At 38.6% G+C, this 27,284-nt stretch overlaps 1 protein-coding gene across 1 annotated transcript; it reads left to right on the top strand.

Annotated features, from left to right (window-relative positions):
- On the top strand, positions 1-26,891 carry PI15 (peptidase inhibitor 15). The gene is made up of 6 exons (XM_059862514.1): positions 1-207; positions 750-1,091; positions 16,409-16,527; positions 16,746-16,878; positions 17,048-17,163; positions 20,894-26,891. Exons 2-6 carry the CDS (start codon positions 819-821, stop codon positions 21,027-21,029), a joined length of 777 nt encoding a protein of 258 aa, XP_059718497.1. The 5' UTR covers positions 1-207; positions 750-818; the 3' UTR covers positions 21,030-26,891.
- The last annotated feature ends 393 nt before the right edge of the window (positions 26,892-27,284 follow it).

Raw genomic sequence — 27,284 nt, forward strand, 5'->3', positions numbered from 1 at the left:
GCCCGCGCTGGCTCGCACGGGTTGTAACATATAAAGGCTGTCAGCAGCTCCTCTGGCCAGAAGCTTCACAACCAGGACGGTTTTGTTCTTTGGGGGGTTGTAATAAGAGACACTTCTTCACAAAGGTTCATATCATCACATAGGAGAGTGCTATATATACTGGGAGAACAATAGACTCAGTTCTTTTTTTCTTGGTATTATCCAGAGGTAAGCCATTCACTTCCATAAGTTTGCTTTGCATGCAGTTTTATCAATGCTCATCACACTTGGTAAACTTAAGATTTGAATGCTATTTCTGAGATGTCCTGCTTTCATGTTGTATATGTTTTCTTTTGCCTACTGGTTTATCTCTGCCACATTGTGTCAAAACACTCCATGCCTATGGGGTGGGCATAGCCTAGGATGTATTTTTAATCTTCAGTGGAAAACATGATGTAAGGTTTCTTGCAGTCTCCCTATTTAAGATTAGTGTGGTTTATGGACTGATTGGGTGTGATAGCACTGTCACTATTTCAGGAATACTACCAGCTCTGACCATGTACTTCATAGTGATACTTCATCTGGTGTGTTGTAGTAAGACCATCATCACTTAATGCAGTTATTGAAAATTGCTCAGCAACACGTGTTCTGCATGGTTTGTTTTTATGATTGAGCTGACAGAATGATTTTTCTGGTCACAGCCTGCTTGTTCACTTTGTCTTGCTACACAGATGTACAGAATCACATCTTTGGTGTCTTCTCTTCTACAGATTTGCTTTCTGCTGCCCTGACTTAAAGCAGAGTACCTCTGTGGCCTGTTTGTCTCCTTTGGCCCCAAAATGACAGTAATTGCTGCAATCAGTTGTTCTCTCTTATTTTCCATTCTCTGTGAAACAAGTGCATTAGTTTTACCCAACTCCACTGACCTATTCCTGTCAGACAATAATTTCACTGACATCAAGACGGCTTTGGCAGCTCATCTGGACTCTGCAAAAATTCCCAAAGCCAGGCGGAAGCGCTACATTTCACAGAATGACATGATTGCCATTCTTGATTATCATAATCAAGTCAGAGGCAAAGTCTTCCCACCTGCTTCCAACATGGAATATATGGTAAGTGAACTGTTTATTTCAGAGTAAAACAAACTGTAAATCAGTGATCTGATTTTCTTAAACAAATTGTAATGGTTTAGTTAACTAAATAAATTTTTTAAATCTATTACTGCTTACTAAAATGTTCTGTCCTTACATTTTTCAAGCTGCATTAACTTCAGCAAGCAAAAGCTGAATACTGAACTCTGAACCTCTTACTTGCCCTGTCCAATTTTCATTTCCATGTGCAGTCTCAATGAAATAAGTAAAGTGGTGAGTTAACTGTGTGTTGGCCTAAGGAATAGTATGTGATCACAGGCAAACCAAAGTGTTTAAATTGCTGATCATTAGCCCCATAGTTTTTGTGGAGGACACTGAAAGTCATTGCCCTGATCTGGGCAAAAAGACACCCAATGAACCTTTCTAGTTTATTTCAACATATTATGTATGGAAGCAATATGGTAAGACTGTTTGCAAAGTATCTAGTCTGATGCATTGTTTTTCTCCTGTTCATGTGTTTTTCTTAGTGCATGTTGTTTGTGTACACCTAATACCTTTATCTTTTCATCAAATGCAATGCTACTTTCTAATGTTTCTCTAGTATGTAGGATTTCAGTGTGGTCAAAAAAAGTATGTGGCAGGCACATTTTCTTCTTATTGGAAAATGCTTATAGGATATATCTGTTCCTGCAGGTGTGGTGGAAGTTACACATTCACTGTGATCTTACACTGCTTTAGCACTACTGGGTAAAACAGTGTTTGCTACTTCGTGTTCTATCTTTGCATACATGCATAATGTGTGTGCAAAAATCTAATATTAAGCATAGGTTCTCCAAGAGTTGCTTTTTTTTTTTTACATTGTAATTAAGGTATTCACACTGTTTTGAAAGTACAGACCAGTTGTGTCAGCACCATAATAAATACTTAAGGACACAGTTTCTCATATGACAGCAGACAGTTAATAGGTTTGAGAAACAGGACACCATCAGCTTGACATAAAAAAGGGATATCAGTAATAACAGCTCCTCCTTTGTAGCAGCTAATGACTAACAATTTGGACATGTTTCTATCACAGATGTTACCTAAATCTGGATTTCATCATGTAATCTGTTCAGCATATCCCAGCAGCACCTCAGAATGCTGAGTGCTCTCAGAATATTGCAGGATGAAGACCATAGGCTGAGTTTGAAGTCTGGTTTAGTGGAAAGGTCAGAGACAGAAAGCCAGAGTGGTCATAAGTCAAGCTCAATCATCATTTTCATTGCTGTGCTCTCCACTGATGTTTCCTTTGATTCTGTGTAAATAAACTTTGTTGTAATGTCTGAGGGAATGGCAGCCTACCATACCCTTCCTTGGCTTGTGTGTTTTAGAAATGTGCTCATGCAGTTTGCAGAAGTGAAGCCAGCACCCTGTCCTATTCCCAAGGGTTTTTAAGTGCCATGTTCTTAGCCTGTTCAGTAAAGAACCCTTGTAAATAGAAAGCAAGCTTCCTGGATTTTATTGAACTCATATACATAAGATGCCAAGATTTTATCTATATTGGTGAGTATTCTGCTGCAGCTTTGCTGCGACATAGATACAGAATCAAGACTGAAGTCATGCTCTTTACAGTTGTTCTTTTCCTTCTTACTATTGCTTTTGCCAGTAGCAGCCAGACATAGGAGGTACCTGTGTTCCTGGCAGCATCAGCCCCAACAGTAGTCTTGAGTGCAAGGACTGAAGGCTTTCTTTGACATTTGGTTTTCCAGTCTGAAAGTACTTTGTGACTTCATGCTGCAGAATTCAGGTCAGCACCTCAAGCTGTGTAGATAATGAACCAGAGTGCAACCTGAGCTTGAATCCCCAAGTGGCAGCCACCCCTCTGCCACCAATTCTCTTTCAAAATTGTCTAAGTTCTGTGTGTGTCCCGTGTAACTACAGAGCAGAAAATGCTCAGTGAGCAACATCACACATGGTGTGCTCTGCCATCTGCATTGTGGTCATGGCACCCTCTGTGGGACTTCTTACCTCTCTGACTCCAGAAGGATTTTGGTAGGGAGGCCTGGAAGATGACATGGTGCTGTAAGCCATACTGAGACTGGAAACACCATTATCAGTAACTGAGTTTGCTTTGTCCATTCTTTGGTCTCTGAACAATTTCAGCGTGTGGTGCAGCATCTGTTGTGTCTTACAGGGACATGAGGTTGCTGCTGCTATATAAAAAAAATCTTATGTTTCTCAATAACTATTTTCATAAATAAGACAATGAACACATTGTCATTAACAACAGACAACGTGCATTTGTGCTTGAAAGAACCTTACAGAGTGTGTGTTCCTTTCCTGAATACTATGGAAAAGTTCTGGGGTAGTGAAGAAAATGGCCTATCCCATTTTCTCTAACAATGACTAAAACGGATGTCACATGTTAGAGAGCTGGAATTGCTTACAGATGCAGTAGATTGTGGAAATCTTTTTAAGTGTGTTGAAACAGAGAAAAACTAAGCCGTTTTGAAGCACTAGAAAAATATATTTTTTCATTTTTTCTGTGTTCATTGTCGTAGTAAATTGTGTTTTGTTGTTTTTTCCTAATTCTTTTAGGAGTTGTTCTTCTCATTAATTACTGTATCACATTCTCACTTCTGTGCAGTTCCATTTGCTTTTATTTCCACCTCCCTGGTGAAAATAGAGCCCCTTCAGGGTTTGGTTGCGCGGTTTGGTTCTTGTGATTCCAGTTCTCCACACCCAACCTTTTTTGGGGCTTTTCTACTTGACACATTCTGTTCCTCTCCCTGATACAGTCTGCTTCTCACATGTTCAGTGCAGTTACAGACACTTCACGCGCCTTGGGCGTGTGCTCTTACTCTCTGCCCTTACTGTCTAGAAGGTTTATGTACTCTAGGGCTTTGGATGAGAGGTCTGGAAGAACAGCTTTAAATGCACATGGGTTAGGCAGGGGAAGTTCAGATAAGCAGTGCTGGGAAGTGTTCTAGTTCTCTTTGGAAGAGGTGGGTCTGAGTGCTGCCCCAGCCTGTTGTTGCATGCAGCCCCCCATGAAAGCTGACAGCTGGGGAGTCAAACATGGTGGGAAGCATTGTATCTGTCTCCAGTGAAAGAAACTGGTGTGTCTTGTGCCAGTTACACTTTGGTAAGTCTTTCTGTTGGGACACTGGCACCCAATGTGTTAGATTTTAAAGTAGTTCTCCTTTTGATTCTGGTTCTGGAAGTCCTGATGCCTTCAGCTGGAGGTTTTTCTACAGGTACAAATCTAGTCAGTGTGTAAGTGAATGAAAATGAAAGAAAACAAGAACTTCAGGCCTGTAATGCAGAATTAGTGAGTCTTTTTTTTTAAATTTGGACCTTTTTCTTCCTCATCCTGAGAAAGTCTTTGCTTGTGATTTAAAAGTTGAGGGCATACCTGCAGAAAGAAGAATGACACCATACTTCTGGCCTGACAAAGGGTGAAAATCATTTACTTGTCTTTGCATTTTTTGTGGAGAAAGCAGAAAGATTCCATAAAATTCATGATTCAGAAAGAGTGAGGCGTAGAGTTGCCAGCAGCTGTCTAGTGTGAAAAGTATGAACATCTGTAGTTCCAGTGGAAGCATGTGAATGAAGAAATCCCTTTTTCTGAATGCTAATTCTGTGCTATAGAGACCTGTTTGCCTTTCTGGAACATCTCAGCTACTTGGTAGGGCAGCACATATTTGCAAGATATTGCCATCTGAAATTTGAGTCTCATAAAAAGTCTTTTAATGTGCATTGGTACTATCTTTAGGCTTCCAGAACATTCATTCAGGAAGTATCTGTTCCTTTGAGGATCAGAAGTTATTTTTACCTTTCCTACAGTCATTCCCACTCGAGGCCAGTTTCTTCAAGATCTGTATGGTCTTTGTTGTATCCCACATCACTGTGTTTGTGCAAAAGCTGGTTGAGCTGGTGCTTATGTACAGACATGCTCTTTACAGCTTTGCATGCAGGAGCAGTAATTGACATAAGTGGGGTTTGAGAACTGAGCACCACCCTCCATGACATTCCCATGCATAATGGGAAAATCTGTTTTATTTGAGTTCTCTAAGGTGATCTGAATAACTTGTTGAAGAGCCATAGCAAAGGCCAGTCAGGAGTAGTTTCACTGCTGGCTCTGCAAGGATGAGTCCTGAGCCCAGTATGGATCAACATAGTTATTAGTGGACTGGCAGTAGCATGTCTGAAGTATAATACAGGGGGCAGGATTGCATACTCAAAAACATGTTTGTGGAATGCTAGCTGGAGATTTTAAGTGCAAAAAGTGCTTTAGATAAACTCAAGCCTGCTGATTTACCAAAGATGTTCAGACAGAATTTCAATTGTTTTTTGTTCAGTAACTGCACTTTTATATTTGGGAAAGTCTGCCCCTTGTTGAATTTTGTCATTTTGACTCACTTTGTAGAACTCAAAGTAGTAAAAGATTTCCAGACTAGCCTGAAATGAGTTAGTTTAGCTACCCAGGAGTTATTTCCTGCTTCTCATAAGCTGATGGCACAGGAACTGGAAGAGAATGGAGAATTTCAGCATATTAATTTCTAGTAAATCCACATAAAAGATCGTAATAGACTAAACAAAGGAAGCAACCTATTGTTGTAGAAGAAAAGTAGTTGTGTTCAAAAAGAAGCTCCTGTAGTCCAGTGAAGGAGTCCACGTGTGTCATGCTGGAAATGTGTACGCTCTGTGTGGCCCAGGAATGACTCTCTTTGCCAGGGTGATGTATTTGGATACTTCCTGTCCCAGAAAATTTGCAGGTAACTTCCAAAGTCAGGTCAGAGAAGCAAGGTATAACCCAGTTAGTGCTCACAAATTGCAACTTACTTGTTATTTCACTTCTAAGTTTGAAAGTCTTGATAAAATTCTTTTGCTGTCAAGGTGATCTTAAAAATATTCTGTGAATGTGCACTAAGTGTTGGGTAAGACAAAGTCAGAAAAACCCCAGCAAATGTACTTCAAGTTTCTAAAGTTCTGCTTAACACCAAAAGCCTTTTGTATAGACATGGAAAGAGTGAGTTGGGTTTTCTCTCCAATTCAGTAGAATTTCTGATAAATAAACTTCTCAACCTGTTTACCTATTGTTGCTTTTTTTTTAATTTTTTTTTTTTTTACTGTTTTAATTGTGGTTTCTTACAGACCATTCTGAATCTTTAAGGACATTTTGTTCTTGAGTCATTTGCCCTGGCTTATTTACATGGTCCCACTGAAATCATACATGTCTGTGAGTAAGGATTACAGGGCTAGTTCCTTCAAGATTTATGTGTAATGAGTTGGATAGAGTCTCTTAATCCATGTACTTTATCCCTGGCCTGTTGCAGGACTTCCTTCTGCATTACATACATATGGTTTTCATCTTGTCTACTCTTGAACACATATACTGATGCTGTCTCAGTCACATCTCTTGGCAAATATTTTACCTTAGGAATAGAAATTATTTCCAAATGTCTAACCTTAATGTTTCCCTCTAAAGCTCAGATAATTAATCTTTATATGCATTTTTAAAAGCCAATAGAATTTCTGTCCTTTTTAATTTCAAAAAATTACCCTTTACATGTTTACTGACAGTTTTCTTGGCATTAAGATGCATATTATCTTTCCTCAGTTTGCATGTGCATGTCATTACAATACCTCTGCATATTGGATCAAATTACGGTTGCACTCCATTTACAGTTCCTTAGTTAAATTAGTGAACAAGACCCTTAGATGTCAAAGAAGATTAGGCCCATCATTTTGACTGTGCATGTCAAACTGCCATAATGCAATGAATTTACTGTAGAAGTTACTGGCAGCCTACTTTTTCCATTCAGTAGCTCTGTTCCCTTCAATCCTTTATGCATAGTGAAGTTTGAAATAAAGTATCAGATGACGAGTCAGGGCGCAAAGTTCTTGATATGCTTTTCATCATGCTAGAGCACAAAATAAATGCAAGTTTAGTCCACCTTAGTCTTCAGGCAGATGAGAGCTCAAGATACTTGGAGGTTCTCCAGTGTGGGCCTCCTGTCCCAGTCTGCCATGGCTTTTAGCTTGCTCTCTACTGGGAATTCACAATTGAGGTAAGAACAAATGAGAAAGAGGTGCAATGGTGGAGTGTGTTCACTGGTTCCAGTTTCTGCCTCCTACCACTCGATTTTCTGTTTAGCCAATTAAGTATGTCCCTTCTGCCTAGTACCATCACCCAGCACCAGGAATGTCTGGAGATCATGGGCAAATGAATTCTGGAATAGTGATCCTCTCAGAAAATTTAAATAACATGGAGGGAACTGATGTGGTTCACATGGTTACAGCTAATGGTGTCTGTCTGCATCACAACCTGAAAAGGAAGCAGTTGTTTCAGAGCAACACCAACTCAGCCTTTTTCTGCAGTGGAGGCACAACATGACAACTGACAGAGAGAAAGCAGGAGTAAATAAAGCTTACTTTCTGCTGATTTTGGCATAATAAATTTACCTAGCTCCCTTTTGCTTCGCAGGTGAGTTTAGCCACTTACGTATTTCCTAGTGCACCTCTGTCAATAGTGCAGCACTGAACTGCTTGGCTGTCACTGCTGTGTAGGGTGTTGCCCATTTCTCCTGCAGTTTCATTGACAGAAAACTAGGAAAGCCTGTTCAGTTTCAGTAACTGGTGTTCATCTAGGGTCAAATCCAAGTGGATGTTACTGATAAGAAGTACAAAAGCCATCTGTTATGTTCAGACTGAATGACAGAAGACCTGTTCAAAAGTTGAATGGAAAAGACCCTTCCTAGAAAGCACTCCTTGAAAAATCTGAACTTCCCCAAAAATGCTGTTGATAAAATTTTGTGGAAAAGAATGACTGTGTTAAACTTGCTTTGGTACTAGAGCTTTGTTCCAATATTTTATGCATAAAAATTTTAAAACATCCATCTTGATGGTGTTTTAGAAAAGAATATTTACATTATTTAAATTTAGTATTAGCAGAAAGCCTTCTAGGAGTTTAAACAAACAAAAACCAACTTAGTAAAGTCTCAGATAGAAAAGCAGCCTGCCCAGAGGCCTCAGAATTAGACATTCCTTTATTATTAAATGTAGCACCTCTTGAACTTCTTGGCTAAAAACAGAGACAGGGCATTTTTCACAAGAATCTTGATCCAAAGTACACAGTACTTTGTTTCACACATGAATGGAGATGATAGTAACCTTAAACCTCTCAATGTTTTTGTCCTCTTTCTCTACCTGAAAAGATAAATAGTCTATCACAGGTCTGTGAAAATGTGTATCCTAGAGGCAGCAAAAGATGAAAGCCCCAGGATAGCCCCTTGCTTGCTTCAGCTCGTGGTCCTCCATGTATGAATGCATCTGCAGGTGCCCTGGGATGGGCTTTCAGGTCTATTTAAATGAAACTGAGATTTAACTGGTTTTGCACATCTATCTATCTGTCAGTGATATCTGTTAATCTGTATCAAGAAAAAGAATCTTAAATTGAGCTTTCTTTTTCTGAGAATAAAGAACTATTGCTCTTATTCTTTGTTCTGCAGAAAGAGGAAGCTTCTATGTGTTTTCTTTTAAGTCATGCTGTCTTATCTTTCTGCTAGAGCTACTTAGAAAATAGTAAGTATTTTCTTTGAAAACTTTTAAAGAAATTAAGAACATTTTTCCTTTTGATGGAAAGCTTCAGTGGTTAATAACAAAGAAAATCAGAATGTATATTTTTTTCTGTATGTAAGAGAAATGAAACACCACAAAACAAATACATCTTCATTCATGTTTTGTGTTTCTAAGAAAATACAATTTGTTCTGATCATATTTAAAATGATAGAGGTCAGACACGTTCCTTTTCAGACTTCTGACCAATTGTCAGGGTGACATGGAGCTAGAGTTTGGTCCTTTTTGTTACCACTTCTAAGATAAGCTCTTGCCAATTAAAATATGCCTTGCAGTAGGTTAGAGAAGCACTGAATATTTTAAGATATATAGCTGTGATATTTAACTTTTCCAAAAGCTAAACAAATAATAGCATATAAGAGAAGCTTATTGTTATTAAATCTGAGAGCATACCAATTTTCTTTATTTCTTATTGTCTGAAAGCCTGATGCCAAACATGAAAGGCAGTTCAGACAACTTTTAGAAGAAAAAAAATTGACTACTAACAGTGGTAAAGCTTCAAATGATAGCACTTTGTGTTTGCACCACATGGACACATAGGAATGTAAGTAAAACACAGACTTGAATTTTCATAAGAAAAGTATTTCTGGCAGTGAGGTTTCTTGTGAATATGTCTGGTGGTGCCTGGATTAAGCTGGACCTTCTAATACTGAGCTTTTCAGAAGTGTGACTCAGATGGTTGGAGGTTTGGATATATGAGAGTAAATTTACTATACCACATTGCACAGTTTTACTTTGAGTTGCAGTGGATTGTTGGACAAGCAGCTTGATGTATTAACCCTCTGTTTATTTGCAGAAGAATGACATACAGAGCTGTGATTCCCATCCAGATATTTTTCTTCAGAGGGTAGACTGGAAATTTTCTGTGTAAACTTTCAAATTATTACCTAATGCATATGAGAAAGTACCTGTGTGTGTGGTAGGCACCAATTACAATATACATACAAAAATTTCTAACAGGTGGCTGTTGAGATTAAAAAAAAACCAAAAACATATTCTTAGAGAGAGAGAGAGAGAGTCCAAAGTACAAATGATCTCAGAGCCTAAATAAATATATAAAGTTTGCCACATCTCTCTGTAAGTTTGAATGAGCTCATATGTTTTCATCAGACAGAATATATTGAAGCAAGTGGGAGCAAAAAGACGAGGCTCTGTCAGTCATTCTGCTGTAAGAGCATGCAGGCAGAAGGGCTGCTGGGTTGTTTTACTAAGCTTTCAGCCAGAATTGGGGTAGTGGACGTGGTGGGAGGTCCTACAGAAAGTTTCTAAACTTGAAAATGCTACATGTCTGACTATATGAAAGAGAAGGGGAGCAGAGGACTCCTGTGTGCCCTGCGCGCTGCTGTGGGATTTGAGACAGCCGCCGCACGCGCGAGTGTGAGCGGTGCAAGGCTGAGTGACCCGTGAGGACAGGACCTGTGTGCTGAAGGGTAGCAGCCTACATCTGCTAATCCACTCTGGGACTTGCACGAGCAGCTGTGGAATGCAGCTGCACGGATGGACTGGACATGTCAGATTTCATCCCTTGGCTTCACAGTGTTTTTATCACAGGAAGAAATTGCTTGAGTCAAAGTTTTCTTCTTTCTCGCTTGCTGCCCTTCTGGAAATTAGAGCTTTTGATCTTCAACTAGGCAAACAAAGAGAGGCAGGGAGCTACTGGAGAGTAAAATAATATGTTTGAGGTGGAAAGGCTAATTTTTTAACTGATCATTACTAAAAGAAGGTCATACTGGCCATCTTCTGAGATGCCTATGAATTGCTGTAGATCTGTTTGTGTGAAATAACAATCTGTATATCACTAGTATGAATCCACAGTAAACATATATAAATGAAAAACAAGATGCCCATACTGAAAAAAATATGCCACTTTTTATTGCTTCAAAAATGTAGCAGTGTTGCCATGCAGCCCCCTTCAAATTGTGTATCCCAGTGTTTCATATGCCATCTCTTCATGTAACTGCACTTGTGTAAAGAAGCTGTTGCAGAAGGGAGTGGTTAAAATAGTGAACTTCACCTGTTTGCTCTGGATTTGTGTTCACATCTCTACCCAGTGTTTGTCACTTCAGCTGTTAAGTTGGTGGCAGCCAGCTGAGGGTCTGGCACTATGGGCAGCTGTCCTGGCACTATGGGCAGTAGCCCTGACTCAGGGAACTCCTAGGAAGGTAGTGAGTGACCGAGGTGTGTATGTTTTGCTTAAAGTACTTTTACCATTGGGAAATATGCATAGTATTATTTAGCTGATATGTCATTAAAAAAAACCCCACAACAAACAGACCAAACACAAACAGTGAGACACTGAGGGCTGCTGCTGGTATTTAATAGCTAGAACAATGCTCTGCTGAGGTTCTCCTGTGCTCTTTTGCAAGTTAGGAGGGCTTCCAAGTTACTGGCAATAAAAATGTGCTGGGAAAGATTAAAGGTCATGATGGCAATAGAAGAATTAAAACACAGGTTTGGATTGCTTGAGTGTTTTACAATGACCCTTAGCACAGTCCTTAGGCTACCAGGTAAAAACATATCTTTATGGACTCCACTATTAGCCAACATCTTCTATCTCACAGTCTGTCTGCTGTCAGGGAAGGAGCACTCCTACTTACCAGATTTTTTTTCATATTTTCTTTGTGACAATGAGGGCTGTAAATTTAATTGTTTCTATAAACATCCAGTTTACCCACAGATATCCACACAGAATGGGAACATAATGAATACAGTGTATGGCTGTGTATTCTGTTCCCTTTGCATATAGATCACAAATTCTTGCTATCTGTTGCCATTAATAATCATTTCAGAGTACTTGCAGAGATGAGGAGAGGTCATTGTCATTTGAGTGATTGGGTTTGTCTCCTAAGACATTTGTTGAGCAGAATGTCAAGAAAAAGTTGCTCCATTTGAATGATTGAGGACTACAATTCTGCCTGAAATGAAAATGAGCAGAACCATGCTTCTAAGTTCAAGTTGTAGTTAAAAATTGTTACGTGCTCAATTCCTCAAATAAAAACATAGATATCAAAGTAGGAAGGGAACAGCCAATTATTTTTCAACAAATGTTGTGGACAGATCGTTGTAATATTGTAGTTGTTTCTTTTCTTTTTCATCATCAGAATGTTTATTCAGCTTCACCATTGTTTTAAGACGTAAGAACATAGTTGTGACCAGGCCCTCCAGTTCCAACCAAGCACAAAAGGACAACTACATCCTTTTTACATGGAAATTATCTAAGACCAACTGAGAGACAGCTATAGAAGCAGCAATAAAAGAGGAAATGTATGAGGGAACTGTGACCCACAATATTAAAAGGCTTTCCTTTGGTGAAGGAAGCCAACTTCTTGGGTTTGAAGAAATTTCATTAAACATGAAAGAGATTTTGTTTTACACTCTATTGCTTATTACACATAGTGGGGATTAAATATTTTACTATTTGTTTACAGAGGGAAACAAGCAAAATCTAGGATGAAATTCTGGCTCACTGGCAAAATTCCTGCTGACTTTATTAGTGCTAAGATTTTACTCCTAACTCTTAGCAAGCACATGCTGTGTGAGTACAGAGAACAACCCAGACCTGTCTCATGAAGTGGTCTCAGATGTTGAAACTCCCCATGTAGAAACAGTGTCCTGTTCCTTGAGATGTAGTTTGGAAGTGTTGTTTTGCAGGGAGCGGTACAGAGAGCACAGTCAGAGAGCTTTCTAGGAAAATAATCTTTGGCTCAAGAAAGAAAAATAAAATGGCCAAAGGATGTTCATTTCAAGTTATCAGTGGAAGTGTGGTGACAGGCTTTAACTCTATTGTGGCTCAGTTGAGAAGTGGGAAGGTTTCCATGCTGGACCAAATCAGTGATCTGGAGTTTGGGGGGCATCTTTATACTGGATAGAAGGTGACTTCTTCCTCAGCTACTTGCAGCCTAGCAAATGAAGATTATCTGTCCCCATGGAGTGGATGATCATATTTTGGCACAAGGAGTTTGCATGATCATCATTTCAGGATGAGTCACCTTCTTAGATCTTAACCCACTGAGTATGGAAATATTTTTCCTTTTTCTCTTTTACAATTTTGTGTTCATGTCAGGCAGCTTTATCAGATGTGTTTAATAGGAACACTGCATTGCCCATATTTCAGTTTGTAATTTTGTTTTTCACTCAGTTTCTTTTAAATTCTTTGCTAATTAGCTGGAGCTTTTTAATTTCTCCTTGCACAGAAACTGTCCCTCTCACTTTCAAGTTACTTCAGTTTCTCTTTCTAGGATATATTTGCATTTCTTGGTATCCTATTTATCTATATACATATAATGAAGCCACAAGGCTTTAAAATCCAAATATCTTTGCCTTGTTCTCTTACATGCCCAGAACAGGGCTCTGAACTCTGATAAAAGTTAGTGTGACTGTGGACTCAGGATCAGAGTTTTTTTGAAAGGGTGAGCTAATGTCACAGTCTCTTATAATATTTTGGGTCATTATGAAATTATATTTTTCACCTTCAGCCTATAATAATTGTTTGCCTTTTTATAGAAGCATAGAATGGTTTGGGTTAGACAGAATCTTGAAGACCATCCAGTTCCAACCCTCCTGCCGTGGACTAGCAAACTAGTCCAGTTTGCTCACAGCTCCATCCAGCTTTGAACACTTCCAGGGATGGGGAATCCACATCTTCTCTGGGCAGCCTGTTTCATTGCCTCACCAGCCTCATACCAAAGAATTTCTTCCTAATATCCAATCTAAACCTAGCCTTCTTCAGCTTTAAGCCAGTTCTCTCTTGTCCTATCACTTGATCCCAGTGCAAAAAGTCTCTTTCCAACTATTTTGTAGGTTCACTTCAGGTGCTGAAAGACTCTATAAGGTCTCCCTTTATGTATTCTCTTCTTCTGGTGATCATCCAGAGCTATTCCTAGAAGGACTGAGACTGCCTTTTCATCTGAAAAAACGAAGTAAATAAGGAAGGGGAGGCAATCAACTTCTCCCATGAAACACAAGTGATTTACATAGCAGTAGGGGACTCTGTAGAGGCTTTTCACCAGCCAGCTAATGAAGGAACAGAGGAAATGTAAAGATTCTCCATAGGCACCCTTTCCCCTTATCCCTTAGTCAGTAGTTATTTTACTTCTTCCTCTTTGTTCTATTTTTTTTAATGTTTGCCAAAAATTTGATCTGTCCAGAGAGGGATCAAGAGTGAATAGATAACGGAGAGCAGAGTGTACTATACATGACAAACTCACTTTTAACTGAGTTAGAAACATTTAACTGAGTTAGAAACAACACCTGAGTTAGAAGCAACACTTCAAAACTTTACCAATCCAGTGCTGCAGATGATTCCTGATAACCAGAAATGAAGCTGAGGAGATGCAAAAGTGAAGTAGAAACGCCCTTGCTGTCCAAGGCAGGGACTGTGCCTTGCTTAGAGAGTGTTATTAGTGAAAACCTAGTCCATTCTTCACATTTTTTTCAAACACCTAACATGCTATTTTGTGAGGCAAAGCAGCACACAAAAATGTGCTGGGTGGAAGACAGGATGTTGGCGCTCTTTGTGCGAATACAGTGCACGTTTAGATTACTGTGGGAGTGCAGACAGGGCACTTGGGAGCAAGCACGCAAACCTCATGCTCAGCCTCCTGCCAGAAGCACTCATGTCAGAAGTGTGATTAATCCCAGCAAAGGAGGGTGTTTATGGGGTGTCACAGTCCTGGCACAGCAGCCCCTTATGGATGCGCACCAGGGAGCTGTGTTTGGACCCACGCACTGGATCTGTGAGCTCCTCTGCTCCCCTGGGCCTGGGCAGGCTCCAAACACTGGCTGTGGCCCCAACCTCTCAGGCACACTCCCCAGGCACTCTTTTATGTTTGTACCTACTCTTTAAGTCCTCTTTTTTGGGACCACTGCTGTACCACAGGGATTATAAAGGGGTTTTTATACACCGGCCACATGCAGCTAGTAAACTTAATGGCAGAGATACAAAGCAGAAGAAATGTCTATGCACAGTTTTCTTTGCCTTGGGCCCTAGAGCATATCCTGAGTTTTGGATTTTTTATCTCCAACTCCTCCAAAAAACTCCCATAATTTTTCAGGGCTGAAGTCTAACTGTTCCCTTTCTTGAAGAGTATTCCTTTGTAGTGTGCTTCTTCTTAAGACTTCTGTCTTTTGTCCTTGTACTAGCAATTTTCTTTGACTTTGTCCTGGAAAATTTTCTGAACAGGTATAAAATAAACCGTCTCTTCTTTAAGCGCCACCCATTTTACCATCCCTAAGGTGGTTCCACTTGAATGAACAATGATTTGTGTTAAGGAGTCTTACTGGTCTCTGTTGTGCTTCTTCATTTTTAATCGAGGAGGTACCTTATCCACTCCATATTTGCAAATGCTTGGTTCAATGGTCTAGCAGTGTTTTAACATTTACTAAATGTTGTCCTTCTCACTAAGAGAAATTTCACAAAGTACTAGAGTCAGGGCATGAATTATTGTCCTAATCAATGACCTGTCTTTTCAGTCGTTATTTTCAGGTTTGTGAAATTAAAACTAAATTCAGTGTTAGAAATTATTATTAGGTCATAGTACAGAAAATATTTGTGATGTGGGCCACTTATCCTCTGATTAGCTAATTTCTGACTTTGCCTCTTATTTCATGCCTCAGAGAGCATACTCTTTATTTCCTAACCACTCAAGATATATGAGTTTGTGTTTGTGTTTAAAAAGCACTGATGGTCTACATAAACAATTTTACTACATTCTGGTCTGCCTTTCTACTTGCAATTCACTACAACTATTCTGCACCTAAACACTCCAAGAAGGGTATTCCAAATATACATGAAATTCCAGAAGCTACAGCCTACTTGGGTATCCTTTAAACACTAAGATATACTAGGATTTGAGTGCACATGTAATGTAACAGTGAGATATTCTTTATCAGGAGTTCCAGTGGTGCTGTAGGTTCTGTTGCCAATATCTCCGTTATTTCTGAGACAAACCTGTTTTGCTGTGGAGAACACAGCAGAGTTACAAATCAACCATGTAATTGAGCAGGCAAAGCATATAAAGGAGACAGTGTTTAAGTTCACTTGTCATGTTCCAAACACTGGAGAACTTAAGAAGTCAAACTGTCCATTCTTACAGAGCTGTTATCTTTTTTATATCAGGCAGTGAGCAATGCCAGTTCCTGTGCAGAATAAAGTAGTGAAATCCATACTGTACCTGGAAATGATCCATTCCAAAAGTCTTTGCCTTTGTGGAATCCCTTTCTTGACCTTGTGACTTCTAATATGAAGAGCTGCCACACACATTGGCTCTGGCTATAGATACTCCCGAGGTCCTGTTTCAAATGTGTTGGGGTTTTGTGGGGTATGTAATACCTATGCTGAATTGTTCTTCCCTGTGTTCCCCTCCTTCACTTACTATCTGAGTCCCAGCCAACATTTCACTCCTCTCCACACATGGATCTCATCAACACAGAAGGGAAAATGGTAGGAGAATGCCTGTTTGGTGAAGGGCTTTTCCAGAAAAAAAGGGAGAGATCAGAATACTTGGCTTCCTCTAGTGATATGGGCAGGAATTCTGTCCAGCAATAGGGCAAATCCCGCTGGATTCTGTACATGCTGCTCCACAATTCTCTTAGTTCCAGATCTGATGCATCATGATAGTATATTTGTGAGTTAAGGTACTTGCTTCTTTTGTTCTAGCACTATGATCATTATATGCTTTTTTTTCTGTTCTACTGCTAAAGATACTTTATTTTGTCAGGTTTGGGATGAAACTCTTGCCAAATCTGCTGAGGCTTGGGCTGCTACATGCATTTGGGACCATGGTCCTTCCTATCTTTTGAGATTTTTGGGCCAGAACCTGTCTGTAAGAACTGGAAGGTAAGAGGATACCCTACAAAGCAATTATTTTGTCAGCCTTTGAACAGTCCGGATCTTGGACGCATGCAAGTGTCATCCAGTATTCTGTGTCTATATCTATAGAATATCTCTGTATCTGTAGTATTCTTGAGGCTCAAGAACAATATTGCTTAATGTTGTGACCCTGGTGATGTGAAGAGAAATCTAACATGACATGTTTTTCTTTCTTTTCTTTCCAGGTATCGATCTATTCTCCAGCTGGTAAAGCCATGGTATGATGAGGTGAAGGATTATGCTTTCCCTTATCCTCAGGACTGCAACCCTAGGTGCCCGATGAGATGTTATGGACCTATGTGCACCCATTACACACAGGTTATATAAATTTCCTCTATTCAAAAATCTCATGTCCAAAGCTAAACTTTCCTATGATGCATTTATACCCCTGTCTCTCAAATAAATGTATGTCTATATCTATAAATATATGTATATGTATATTATTCCTTTTCAATTTGGACTTCACCAATAATAAATATTTATTCAGATGGTTTGGGCCACTTCCAATCGTATAGGCTGCGCAATCCACACATGCCACAATATGAACGTCTGGGGATCTGTTTGGCGGCGAGCTGTTTACTTGGTATGCAACTATGCCCCAAAGTGAGTTGCTCTCTTTTATTTTTGCTTATTTTTATACTTTGTGCATGTTTTGGTCCTCTCATAGGGCTGCTTACTCCTTTTTAGGCAGCATGGCCTCTCTTTGTGCTTTTTCTGTGGGCTGCTCCTTTGTTCAAGCTTTCCATCTGAACATATGGAAATGCATGACTCCAGTGTACAAGGAGGAAAAGGAATCAGCTTGATGTGTGTGGAACAAAATAAAAAAAATGGCTTTTTGTTATTGCTGTTATTATTATTTATTATTATTATTATTATTATCTTCTCCCTTCTTTGTGCTGACTTCACTTTACTTTGAATTCCTTGTTTCTTTGCTCTTTTATAGATAGGCATGGTGGGCTAGACTTCCTCAGGTAAGCAATCCTACTGTAGGTCAGGCTCTTGATTTACTGACAGGTGGGCCTGTGCAAACCTTATGAAATTCAGTAAGGCCAAACACACCTAGACTGAATTAATCCAAGTAAAGGTACAGTCTGGGTAGAGAACGGATTGATAACAGCTCTGAGGAGAAGGATTTATGGGTGTTTGTAGATAAAAAGCTCAATATGACTTATCAGTGCATGCTTGCAGCCCAGAAAGACGACCATCACCTGGGCTGCATCAAGAGAGATGTGCCCAGCAGGTGATTCTTTTCCTCTACTTTGCTCTCTGTCTGGAGAGCTGCATCCAGTTCTGGGATCCTTAGCACAAGAAAGACATGGACCTGTTAGAGCAGGGCCAGAGGAGATCCACCAAGTTGATCAGGGCTAGATTACCTCATTTATGAAGGCAGGCTGAGAGAGTTGTTCGACCTGGAAAGGAGAAGGCTCCAGAGACATCTTGCATCTAACTATTGGAACCTAAAGGGGCCTTACAAGAAAGCCAGAGAGGGACTTTCCACAAGAGCATGTAGTGATAGGACAAGAGGGAATGGCCTTAGCTTAAGGTGGGTAGGTTTGGATTAGACATTAGGAAGAAATCCTTTGCTGTGAGAGTGATGAGGCACTGGAACAGTTTACCCAGAGAGGTTGTGGGCTCCCCATCCCTGCAGGTATTCAAGACAAGACAGGACAGGGTTCTGAGCAGCGTGGTCTAGTGAGAGATTGCCTGCCTGTGGCAGTGGGGTTGGAACTAGTTTGTCCTTGAGTTTCCTTCCAACCCAAACCATTTTGTAATTCATTCTTTGATGCATGTTGTTGCCCACAGCATACCTTTGCTTATGACCATGCTACATAATCTGTAGCATTGCTTTCATGTAAAGTCCATCACCCTAAGCTCCATGTGTGCAAATCTATCTCATCTTGCCTTCCATATTAGGGTCTGTTAGACACCCGTAACTTGCAGGGGTCGGTGTTAGGTTGAAATGTAGAAATTAATTTCCTGCCAGCATTTCCTAGACATCATCCCAAGCTTGCCTTTGGGTCCAGAATGAATCAGTAAAGTGTGGCTCTGGGAGAGCTTCAATTTGCAGTCTGGTTTGCACCACTGTTGCAAAAGCTGCACAGACAGTGTAAGTGGCTGCCTGCTCTGACTGTGTATTGGACAAAGAAACAGTTCTGTATAGGAACCTGAGTGTCATTAACTGAGCGTGTTTTTCATAAACTCTTGGTGGCACAGGTCCATTTGTGGTAAAGAATATGTCATTACTCTAGCTGTTACATGAGTAAAAAGAATTTTTAAAGGTTTTGCAAAAGAAAAAAAAGATAGGATTTTGTAATAAAATTTACTTGCTGGAAAAACCAGCTTTGGAAATCAAGGAGATTTCTCTGTCCTTTTGTCTTTAATATTTACTGGAAAAGGATGGTAAGAAGTGAATGTGAAGGAGCAAAGATTAGGCAGCAAAGAATCTGTCTGACTTATAGCTCCACAACATGGACCAGATGAAGTCAAAGATTCCAAGATAATTTTTTTCTGTATCCTAATTTGAAAAAAACCTTTAAATTATAAACTTTCTGGAATACTTATCTCATTTTAATATATACAAATAAAATGGATTTATACATGAGGCATTTTTGGAAACTAATTTAGTGTTTGTATATCAGCTAGCAATGAATTAATGACATTTTATATTTTTTTTATCTAAAAGTCCCACAGCGTCTCGAACAGCTAACCAAAGCTTGAAGTTGCAAGCGCTTTCTCTGTGTGAGATATTGAGCAGACCTTTCAGTCACAGGAAGTGGAATCATGGTTTTCACATCTACTTCTTGCAGGGTCACAAAAATTATATTGAGTGGTTTTCCCTGGATTAAGTTTGTATTCTAGATTTAATTGAGTTAAGGACATTGAGCTTAGAGTCCTTGAGCACACGCAGAGAAATCTCTTTGCCACTCAGTAAAGTCTGTTTCCTTCTGAGTAACCAGCACATCAGAAACTCCTCTAAAGAGGAAGGGAGTGAATATTGCAGCCCCAATCTGAGTTATTAAGATTGGAATTTGGCAAAGATGCAGGATTTAGAACTCCAGTAATTTTCACTGGTGCCATGCTGTAACATGGAAAAATATTTATGCTTCTGAAATGAGTGAAAGCCCCCTAAAGTTAAGGAGGATGATTGCAGTTTAGAAAGGCCCCAGATTATCTAGTGGTCTCACACAAATCTGGCATGTGTTGCATAGAAAATGAAGCAGAAAGCAGTTTTCAGCAAACTCTGAATTTCCATATCTGTTATCAGTCTAAATATATTTCCTGAGCACTTAGTCTGCTGTACTCATTTGGAAGAGAACTAGGAATGAGCAAATTATTTGAGATTCCTACTTTCTTCCAAGGCACAACCCAGACCAGGGCTTTTGATCCAGTGTTACTGGCTGGAGGTGGGGAATGACAAAATGTTTCATAAATAATTGCATTACTCACTGCTATTCCACGTCACATGCAAACTAAAGGAAAGTTCTCTGCTCTGTGAGACATAACATTTAAATAAAAATCTAATTTTAACTTTCTGCCTACATCATGAGTGTTACACGATTCTCTAAAAGTCTGTGGTTTATATAAACCCCTTTAAGTTTGGATGCATTTTTCAGATGTTTCTAGATGTTTCAGAGTTACCTCTTTTCATATGATCACTCTCCAGACTTTTTACCCCTTTTTCCTAGGGTCTCTTGCACACCTCTATTCACCAAACACTCTACTTCTCCTCCCATTTGCACCTGTGAGACCTCTGGATATGTCCCAATTCAATTCCTTTTAATACTTTTTTATCTTCCTTTCTCTCTAATACGAATTCAGCATCAGAGCTTCACAATGTGGATCTAGGCTGGTGCAACCTAAGAGTAAGGTTTCACTCAGTTTGTTTTTCCATCTTCAAAGAACAAGCTTTTAAGATAACTGCCAGACAAAAATGTGCTCAAGGAAAACCTTGCACCATTGCTTATTTTGCTATATTTCGTAAATATAGATCCCCAGTAAAAAATACTCTGTCATGGAATCAGAGAATCAAAAATCACTTGGTTGTAGCAAAAGCGAGAAGACTGGGACTTCACCACTGAGACTAAAGGATGTGGAATGGGTATTACTGGCCTGGATTCACATGGTCATTTTCCTGCTCTTTCTTGGGAACTGCTAGGTCAATGTTTATCAGTAAAGTGCAGCAATAAACTAATGTCTTGTTTTCAGTAACAGAGCATTTATGGGATATCAGTGGAGACATTAACTTTAATCACTCAAAACAAGTATGGGTGATGATTTTTTTTTTCTTCCACTCTGAAATTATTAAGCATTCTTTTTAATTTTTTATTTTCAGGGGGAATTGGATTGGAGAAGCACCATATAAAGTTGGAGTTCCATGTTCAGCTTGTCCTCCAAGCTATGGAGGTTCTTGTATCGACAATCTTTGTTTCCCAGGAGTAACATCAAACTACTTATACTGGTTTAAATAAGTTAAGGTTAAGATTATTTTAAAGAAAACCCACAGATGAGTAACAAGAACCTTGTGTATTGAATTTTGCACATATTATATATAGAGAGATATTGTAATAATACTATGATATTTTCATTTTGTATGCTTTTGTATAATTAGCTTTCAAAATACAGTATAATTTGGTTTTAACACTTTGGGATTTAAGACTCACATTATCCCTTTCAGATTAACATTTTGTTAAAGGAGAGTAAACTCATTTTAATCTTAGCAAGTGTAGCTTCCTGAAGATTAGATTATATTAAAAGCACATCAGAAGATAGACTATTACTTCCTTTTAAAAATAATAACTCGAGAAAGAGAAGGGTCATTGTTTAATACTGTGCTTTAAAAATGGAGTGTGACATGCAAAGGAACAAATTGTCCTCACACTCCCAATGGTTCCTCCTGTTTACACCTGTGCTTTCACCTGCAATGTCAGTGGGACACTGAGCAGAGGAAAACATATGTGCAAGAGAAACTGCAGGACATTACCTACCTCATGCACAGCATCAATTCATTTATGGTGTTTCGAGAGTTCAGAGCATGGCTGCTGCTATCACATATCTGTGTGCAGACAGGAATATTAAAGAGAATGAGGAACCACACTGAATAAGATGCAGTGGCTGTAACTCACGTGCCTAAAGTCTTATCTAAAAAGAGGGCTACATCACTGTAAAAATACTGGTATAACAGCACAGCTTTACTCTACCTTCCTGTATTTCTGAACACAGTCATAGTTCTATAATGGTGCTTTGCAGGAGTGTATTCATTCTTTTACAGGAAGAAATATATTGCTACAAAGCAATATACATTCATACGTGGCATCCATAGTGGTTTTTACACTATAGGTTTACTAGTATGTATGTTATCCCTCTGACTGAAATTCAGTTGAGAATCAGGAGAGATCAGACCTGAAAACAGGTAGGAAGATTTCTAAATAAAAGACCTTAGGGATCTTTAAAATTCATATAGATTTGTTGCAAAAATTCCAAATTACTAAAGCAATTACCAGTGTCCATTAAAAATATATTGCACTGTTTCCTGAAAATACCTGTGTGCATCATTAAAAACCAAATCTCCCAAAAACTTTCTGCCAAAACCTGAATGCCTTATGGGTGCCTAACAGAGACCTTAAAATCAAAATAATACACAGATACTTTTCTTGAAAAACAGATTATTAAATGGAAGAGATCAAATGTCTGCCAGTGTTACTAGGTCATTGAAATAGCCTTGAATTTTGGCTTTATGTTACAGGGCAGCATGTACTCCACTTTAAATATAAGTGTTTAGTCTGCTTGCACTGCTACATTTAGACCTCTGAAATTTATGAACTTTGAAAAGCAATACTGAGTAGAGCAAGTGGAACAACAGAAGATATTTTCACTAGAGCTACATATGTATGTATCTTTAAGTCACTAATTCAGTCTTTTTAGGGTATTTGAGATAGTCTGTCACCAGAATATGAAGTAATGTGCTGGTGATATAAAAAGAAATATGAGAATTTGAATTCTTCCGATTACTTATTATTTTTCTCCATCAAGATATCTGGGACAGGCTGTATAGGTTATGAAATGTAGCAGCCCCTCTCTATCTATCTGTACTCTGATCCCTCAGAGAATGTCAGCAGCTGATCTATGGCTCTTCAGATATTTCTGGTTAGTGACACTTCTGTATCTGACAGGAGAAGAGCTAGACAGGCATGTTGCCTTTAGATGTGTCCATGTTGTAAAAGAATAACTCTCTGTAATATTCTACTAACTTTTATCCTAACAGGTACAATATAAACATTTTTCCTTTTGTTTTCAAAGGAGTTTGGACTTGAACAGTACTCAATCAGTCAAATACTTTGGCGGAGTAAAAGCCAGTCCTCTTTTGGGAGTGAAAGACAACCTCTTTGCATGATCTATGTACACACTGAAGTAAATGAGTGAGACGAAACTACTTGGTGGGTGACTAGCCCCTCAGCCAGCACAGTTTTTGACAAAGATGCAGGTGAAAAATGCATTTTTGTTCTGCATAAGAAATCTTCTATAGAGGTAAAGACAGAACAGTTAAAGCAGTACATCTAGCCATTTTCAGTATTTTTATTTTGAAATACAAATAGGAAGCAGAGCATAAGAAAAAGTTCAGGTTAAGCCATGAAGCCTACAACAGTAGGTCTAACAATAAAGGACTATGCACTTTGAAACTTGCAACTTGTATGTTGTATGGTACACTTTCCAAACAGGACTAGACATTGTAAATTAATTTATAATTCTGTAATTCAGATGAAATTATTATCACGGGTATATATGTTATAATATCGGTTACTTTTTAAGTTGCTACAAATACCTTGACTTTGTGGAATATTTTGTTTTCTGTGAATATAGAAAACTTTGCTTTTAACAAACAGGTATGCAGGTTTTTTCACAACATCCCATAATGGTGCTAGGGATTAACTATTGTAATCACACTGTAATTGACAGCAGCAAAATATGATCTGGAAATAAGCTATTTCATACGAGCAGCTCCTGATAAAACCAGCCACAAGCACTCAAGCATTAGCTGAATATTTTTCCTTTAACAGAGAGGATTACAGATCATCAGATATTTGATTGCCACATGAAATTCCACTTTAAAGTGGAACGCCTTTCTGTATTGCCTATTTGAATTGCCCCAACTTCTATCATCTTTTTGCTCTTGGGCCAGGTAATGACAATGCCAGTAAAGCTCTATTTTGATTGCCAGTGCCAGTGCTTCCTGACTGACTACCTGACACCAAGTGCTGCTACAAAAAAAGCACTGATATATGCAGAAGACTTCAGATGTCTTTGGCAGCTCTAATGCATGCTGATCTCCATGAGTTCAAGGCCATGCTGGGTCAAACCACCTCCAGCTGCTATTCTGATGGCCTTGAAGTAATAATTTCTTCTCAGCAGAGGGGTGTGCCTTTAAAGACAGAGAAATTAGCTCAGACTTCTGTTCTAAATATAAAATTGTAAAAGTATGCACAAGTTAAAATAAGGCAAAAATTATTTTTTGTCAAAATACTGTGAGAGGCATGAGTAAAAAATGATGTAACAAATTTGACATAATTAATTATTGAGTGCAGCTGTTTATAATAATATCTGCTTGTGACTTTTTGCCTCATTTAAACATCTAAGGTGATGGGTAGCCATTGATACCTTTTGGTGCTAACCTCTGTGTTCTGGTGCTGAAGTTACAGATTGTTTTTTGTGGAAATATTGCCATATACACTCCAGTGTTTGTGAGATCTTTTTCAGCTAAACATATAACTTGCCACTAGAGATCCTTTTTATGGTTGTTTCAGGCTCTAATAAGAGTTTTATGTGCATCAGAGAGGAAAATGTATTCCAGTTCAAAACCAAAACAAACAGTACCCTCCCCTCCTCACAACAGGCAAGTGCCTGCGGGACAAATTATGGGGAGAGTAAGACCTCTGAGAGTCATGACTTCAGATTAATGCTGAGCAATTTTTAGTGATTCCAGATCATCTCTCTGAAAAATAAACTACTTCAGGAAATCTGGTCTTGACCCTGCACACTTGTCCTTGGGATCTGTTCTTTGAGATCAGTTTTTTCCCCTCTGAATTTGAGGTGAGTTTGATCACATCTCAGTGAAAACCAGAGTTTCAATATAACTTCTGCAGAAATGAATAATTGGACTCCATGAGAGCTTTGTGAACAGCAAAATTAGACTTCATATGCCATCCCCTATTAATACCATGGGGAAATACCATGGGGATTGGAAAGAGGAAACCTCGCAGAGCAAAAGTACCGTGGCTGCATGGAAAGAAATGCATCTATGTCTATATCCATGCCTGTATCTGTAGGTAGGTGGATAGGTGTGTGATGGGTGGTAGATACATGTGTTTATACAGCCTCCCCGAGGATCGGGTTTCAAGCATGGTTGCCCTCTTGTGGTTGAGAATGCCACTACCCATTGCATAGGAATCCAAGAGGATCTAGGATTTTTTGAAAGCCAACGCAAATATAAAGTTTTCAGCCTTGATTTTGGGTGCACATGATTTTGTCAGTTTCCTTTGAGAAAAGAGGTGCAGTGCACAACTCCTCCTCCATTTCTTAGTTTTACGTGATTTGTAAGTACAGAACTCAATTACTCAGTTTTATTAGCTGATGACTACCTAACATACAGAGTTTTATGAGTATGAGGTAAAACAGAGTTATGCAGATGTCAGAAGAATTTTTAGAAGTGTTAAGTCAGATATAGTTCTTAAAAAACAGGGTGTGGGAAGTCTCATTACTCAGATACTAAACTATGATGATCCCTAGTAAAATTTTAAAGGCCCTAATTACTGTTGCAATCTGCCCATTATTGATAAGTTTTCAAGACAAAACTCTTGCTTTCCTGTTCTGGAATAAGATGATCTTGGAATCCAAACACAAAAAAATTTTTGTGGTGCTTTTTAAAACTGCAGAATTGAAAATTTTTATGCTCCAGTTCTCAGATTGTACATAATTGGTCTGGTGGTCTCAAAGTGCACAAACCTTCTTGTTTAAGTTTGCAAGAAGAATGTTGAAATTCTGTCAATAGAAGCCTGAAATAGCCATAACCTTCTCCAACTGCTCTCTTTCAATAGAAAATGGTTGGAAAAATTAAGAAAAAATAGCAATTACCCATCTGATTAATTCAACAGATGAGCAACAGCCTATGTCATTGATTCAAGAAATGATGAATGAAATTGTTTACTATTGGTAATTTCAATACTTTCTTTCTGCTTAGCCTTCATTTCCCAACTCGCCCTCAGGGTAGAGTTATTTTCTGTTAAAAAATAATTAAAAGGCAATGCATTTTTAAATTCACACAAGTCAGTGGAACAGATAGAAAGCTTTGATTGTTATCCACATTCTGTTGAGTTCCCCTGAGTGTGATCTGTGGGAAATGCAGACTGAAATAGTTGCAATTCATTATCTCCTTCTGCCAAAAGACAAAATTCAGAGTAGAAGAAGATTTTGGCATGTTATCATTGAGTAATAAGATTGCAAATTCTTTAAAAACCTTTAATAAATTCTTTAAAATTTACATGCACTTTCACACTGAAAATGCATATAAATTATACTTAGGGTTATTTTGGCCAGCAGGAAAGAGAGGGACTATCTCTCAGGTTATATGTTTAGCTCGCAACAGCAATTGTCATTCAAATCACTGGCTGTTCATCATGCTGCTAACTTACTACAGCTTCAATAGACCATCCTGTAAGTCAGGAAATATCTTAGTTGTGACGTTTAAAGTAATAAAATTCTTCCTTAAGAGTGAATGGTAATGTTGGAATCAATAGCTCTTAGGAATTAAACAGCTTTGTTTCACGTAGGGTGCTCTAATATAATTGAAATGGTGCTTAAAGGCAGGGTTCATTTAAGAAGCAAACCATCTACAGATGCTTTTTTCCATATGCAACAAGGAGATATTTTTCTGAGGCTTAAAGATGCTGGGGATTGGAAAATAAGTTTATTTCTATGCTTTTTAATCTGAACCCATGTGAAAAAAAAAAAAGTTCAGTGTTTGTAGAGTGAAATGCTCTTCCCCCCCCTCATTATATGTTTTCATTTTTCTTGTTCAGGTTTTTTTGATAATTTTGTGGGCAGGGTTGTATCTGGTTTTTTGGAGAAGAAACCTTGTGTAACATATGTTGCAGTGAACTTACCAATGTATCATTTCTTTCATGTTGTCATATGACTCTATCTATATATGTTATACCTGAGATTTAAATTTGTATCCCTGTTTCAACTTCTAATGCTATGAAACTGTACATCATTTTGATCTATTTTGTAACATCTATGCATTTAAATAAATGAGTAAAAATATCAATATTTCCAACTGACGTTCTTTTGAGACATCTTTTGTTGTTTCCTTTTTCCATTTGTACCCTGAAAAAGACAAGTGTTCAGGGAGACAGTAAAGGACAGCTCTAAACTGAATTTCAACTCAGTTTTAATATATTTATATAAGTGCATGTGCTTTACACCGGTGCTCCATTATGTACTTGAAATCTGTCTTGATGTATCCACCCATATGGATAGGGGCTTGTCTTTTGGTGTTGAGAGATGGAACTCTTCATCAGAATTACTGTTTGGGGTATTTTTTCTTATGTGCTTCTGGCCAAGAAGAAAAATCTGAACTGTGACCAAAGGAGATATCCACAGAAAATAACAGAGGAATCATAGTCAATTGGCCAAGTTTTTTTTTTCCATGGAATGGACCATGCTACAGTCAG

The sequence above is a fragment of the Haemorhous mexicanus genome, chromosome 1, assembly GCF_027477595.1.
Source record: "Haemorhous mexicanus isolate bHaeMex1 chromosome 1, bHaeMex1.pri, whole genome shotgun sequence".
Lineage (NCBI taxonomy): Eukaryota > Metazoa > Chordata > Aves > Passeriformes > Fringillidae > Haemorhous > Haemorhous mexicanus.

Coding starts and splice junctions, on each gene's coding strand:
- PI15 (XM_059862514.1), top strand. CDS start 819: ATGACAGTAATTGCTGCAATCAGTTGTTCTCTCTTATTTTCCATTCTC. Junction 1,092..16,408: donor CTTCCAACATGGAATATATG/GTAAGTGAACTG, acceptor TTATTTTGTCAG/GTTTGGGATGAAACTCTTGC. Junction 16,879..17,047: donor TGTGCACCCATTACACACAG/GTTATATAAATT, acceptor ATATTTATTCAG/ATGGTTTGGGCCACTTCCAA.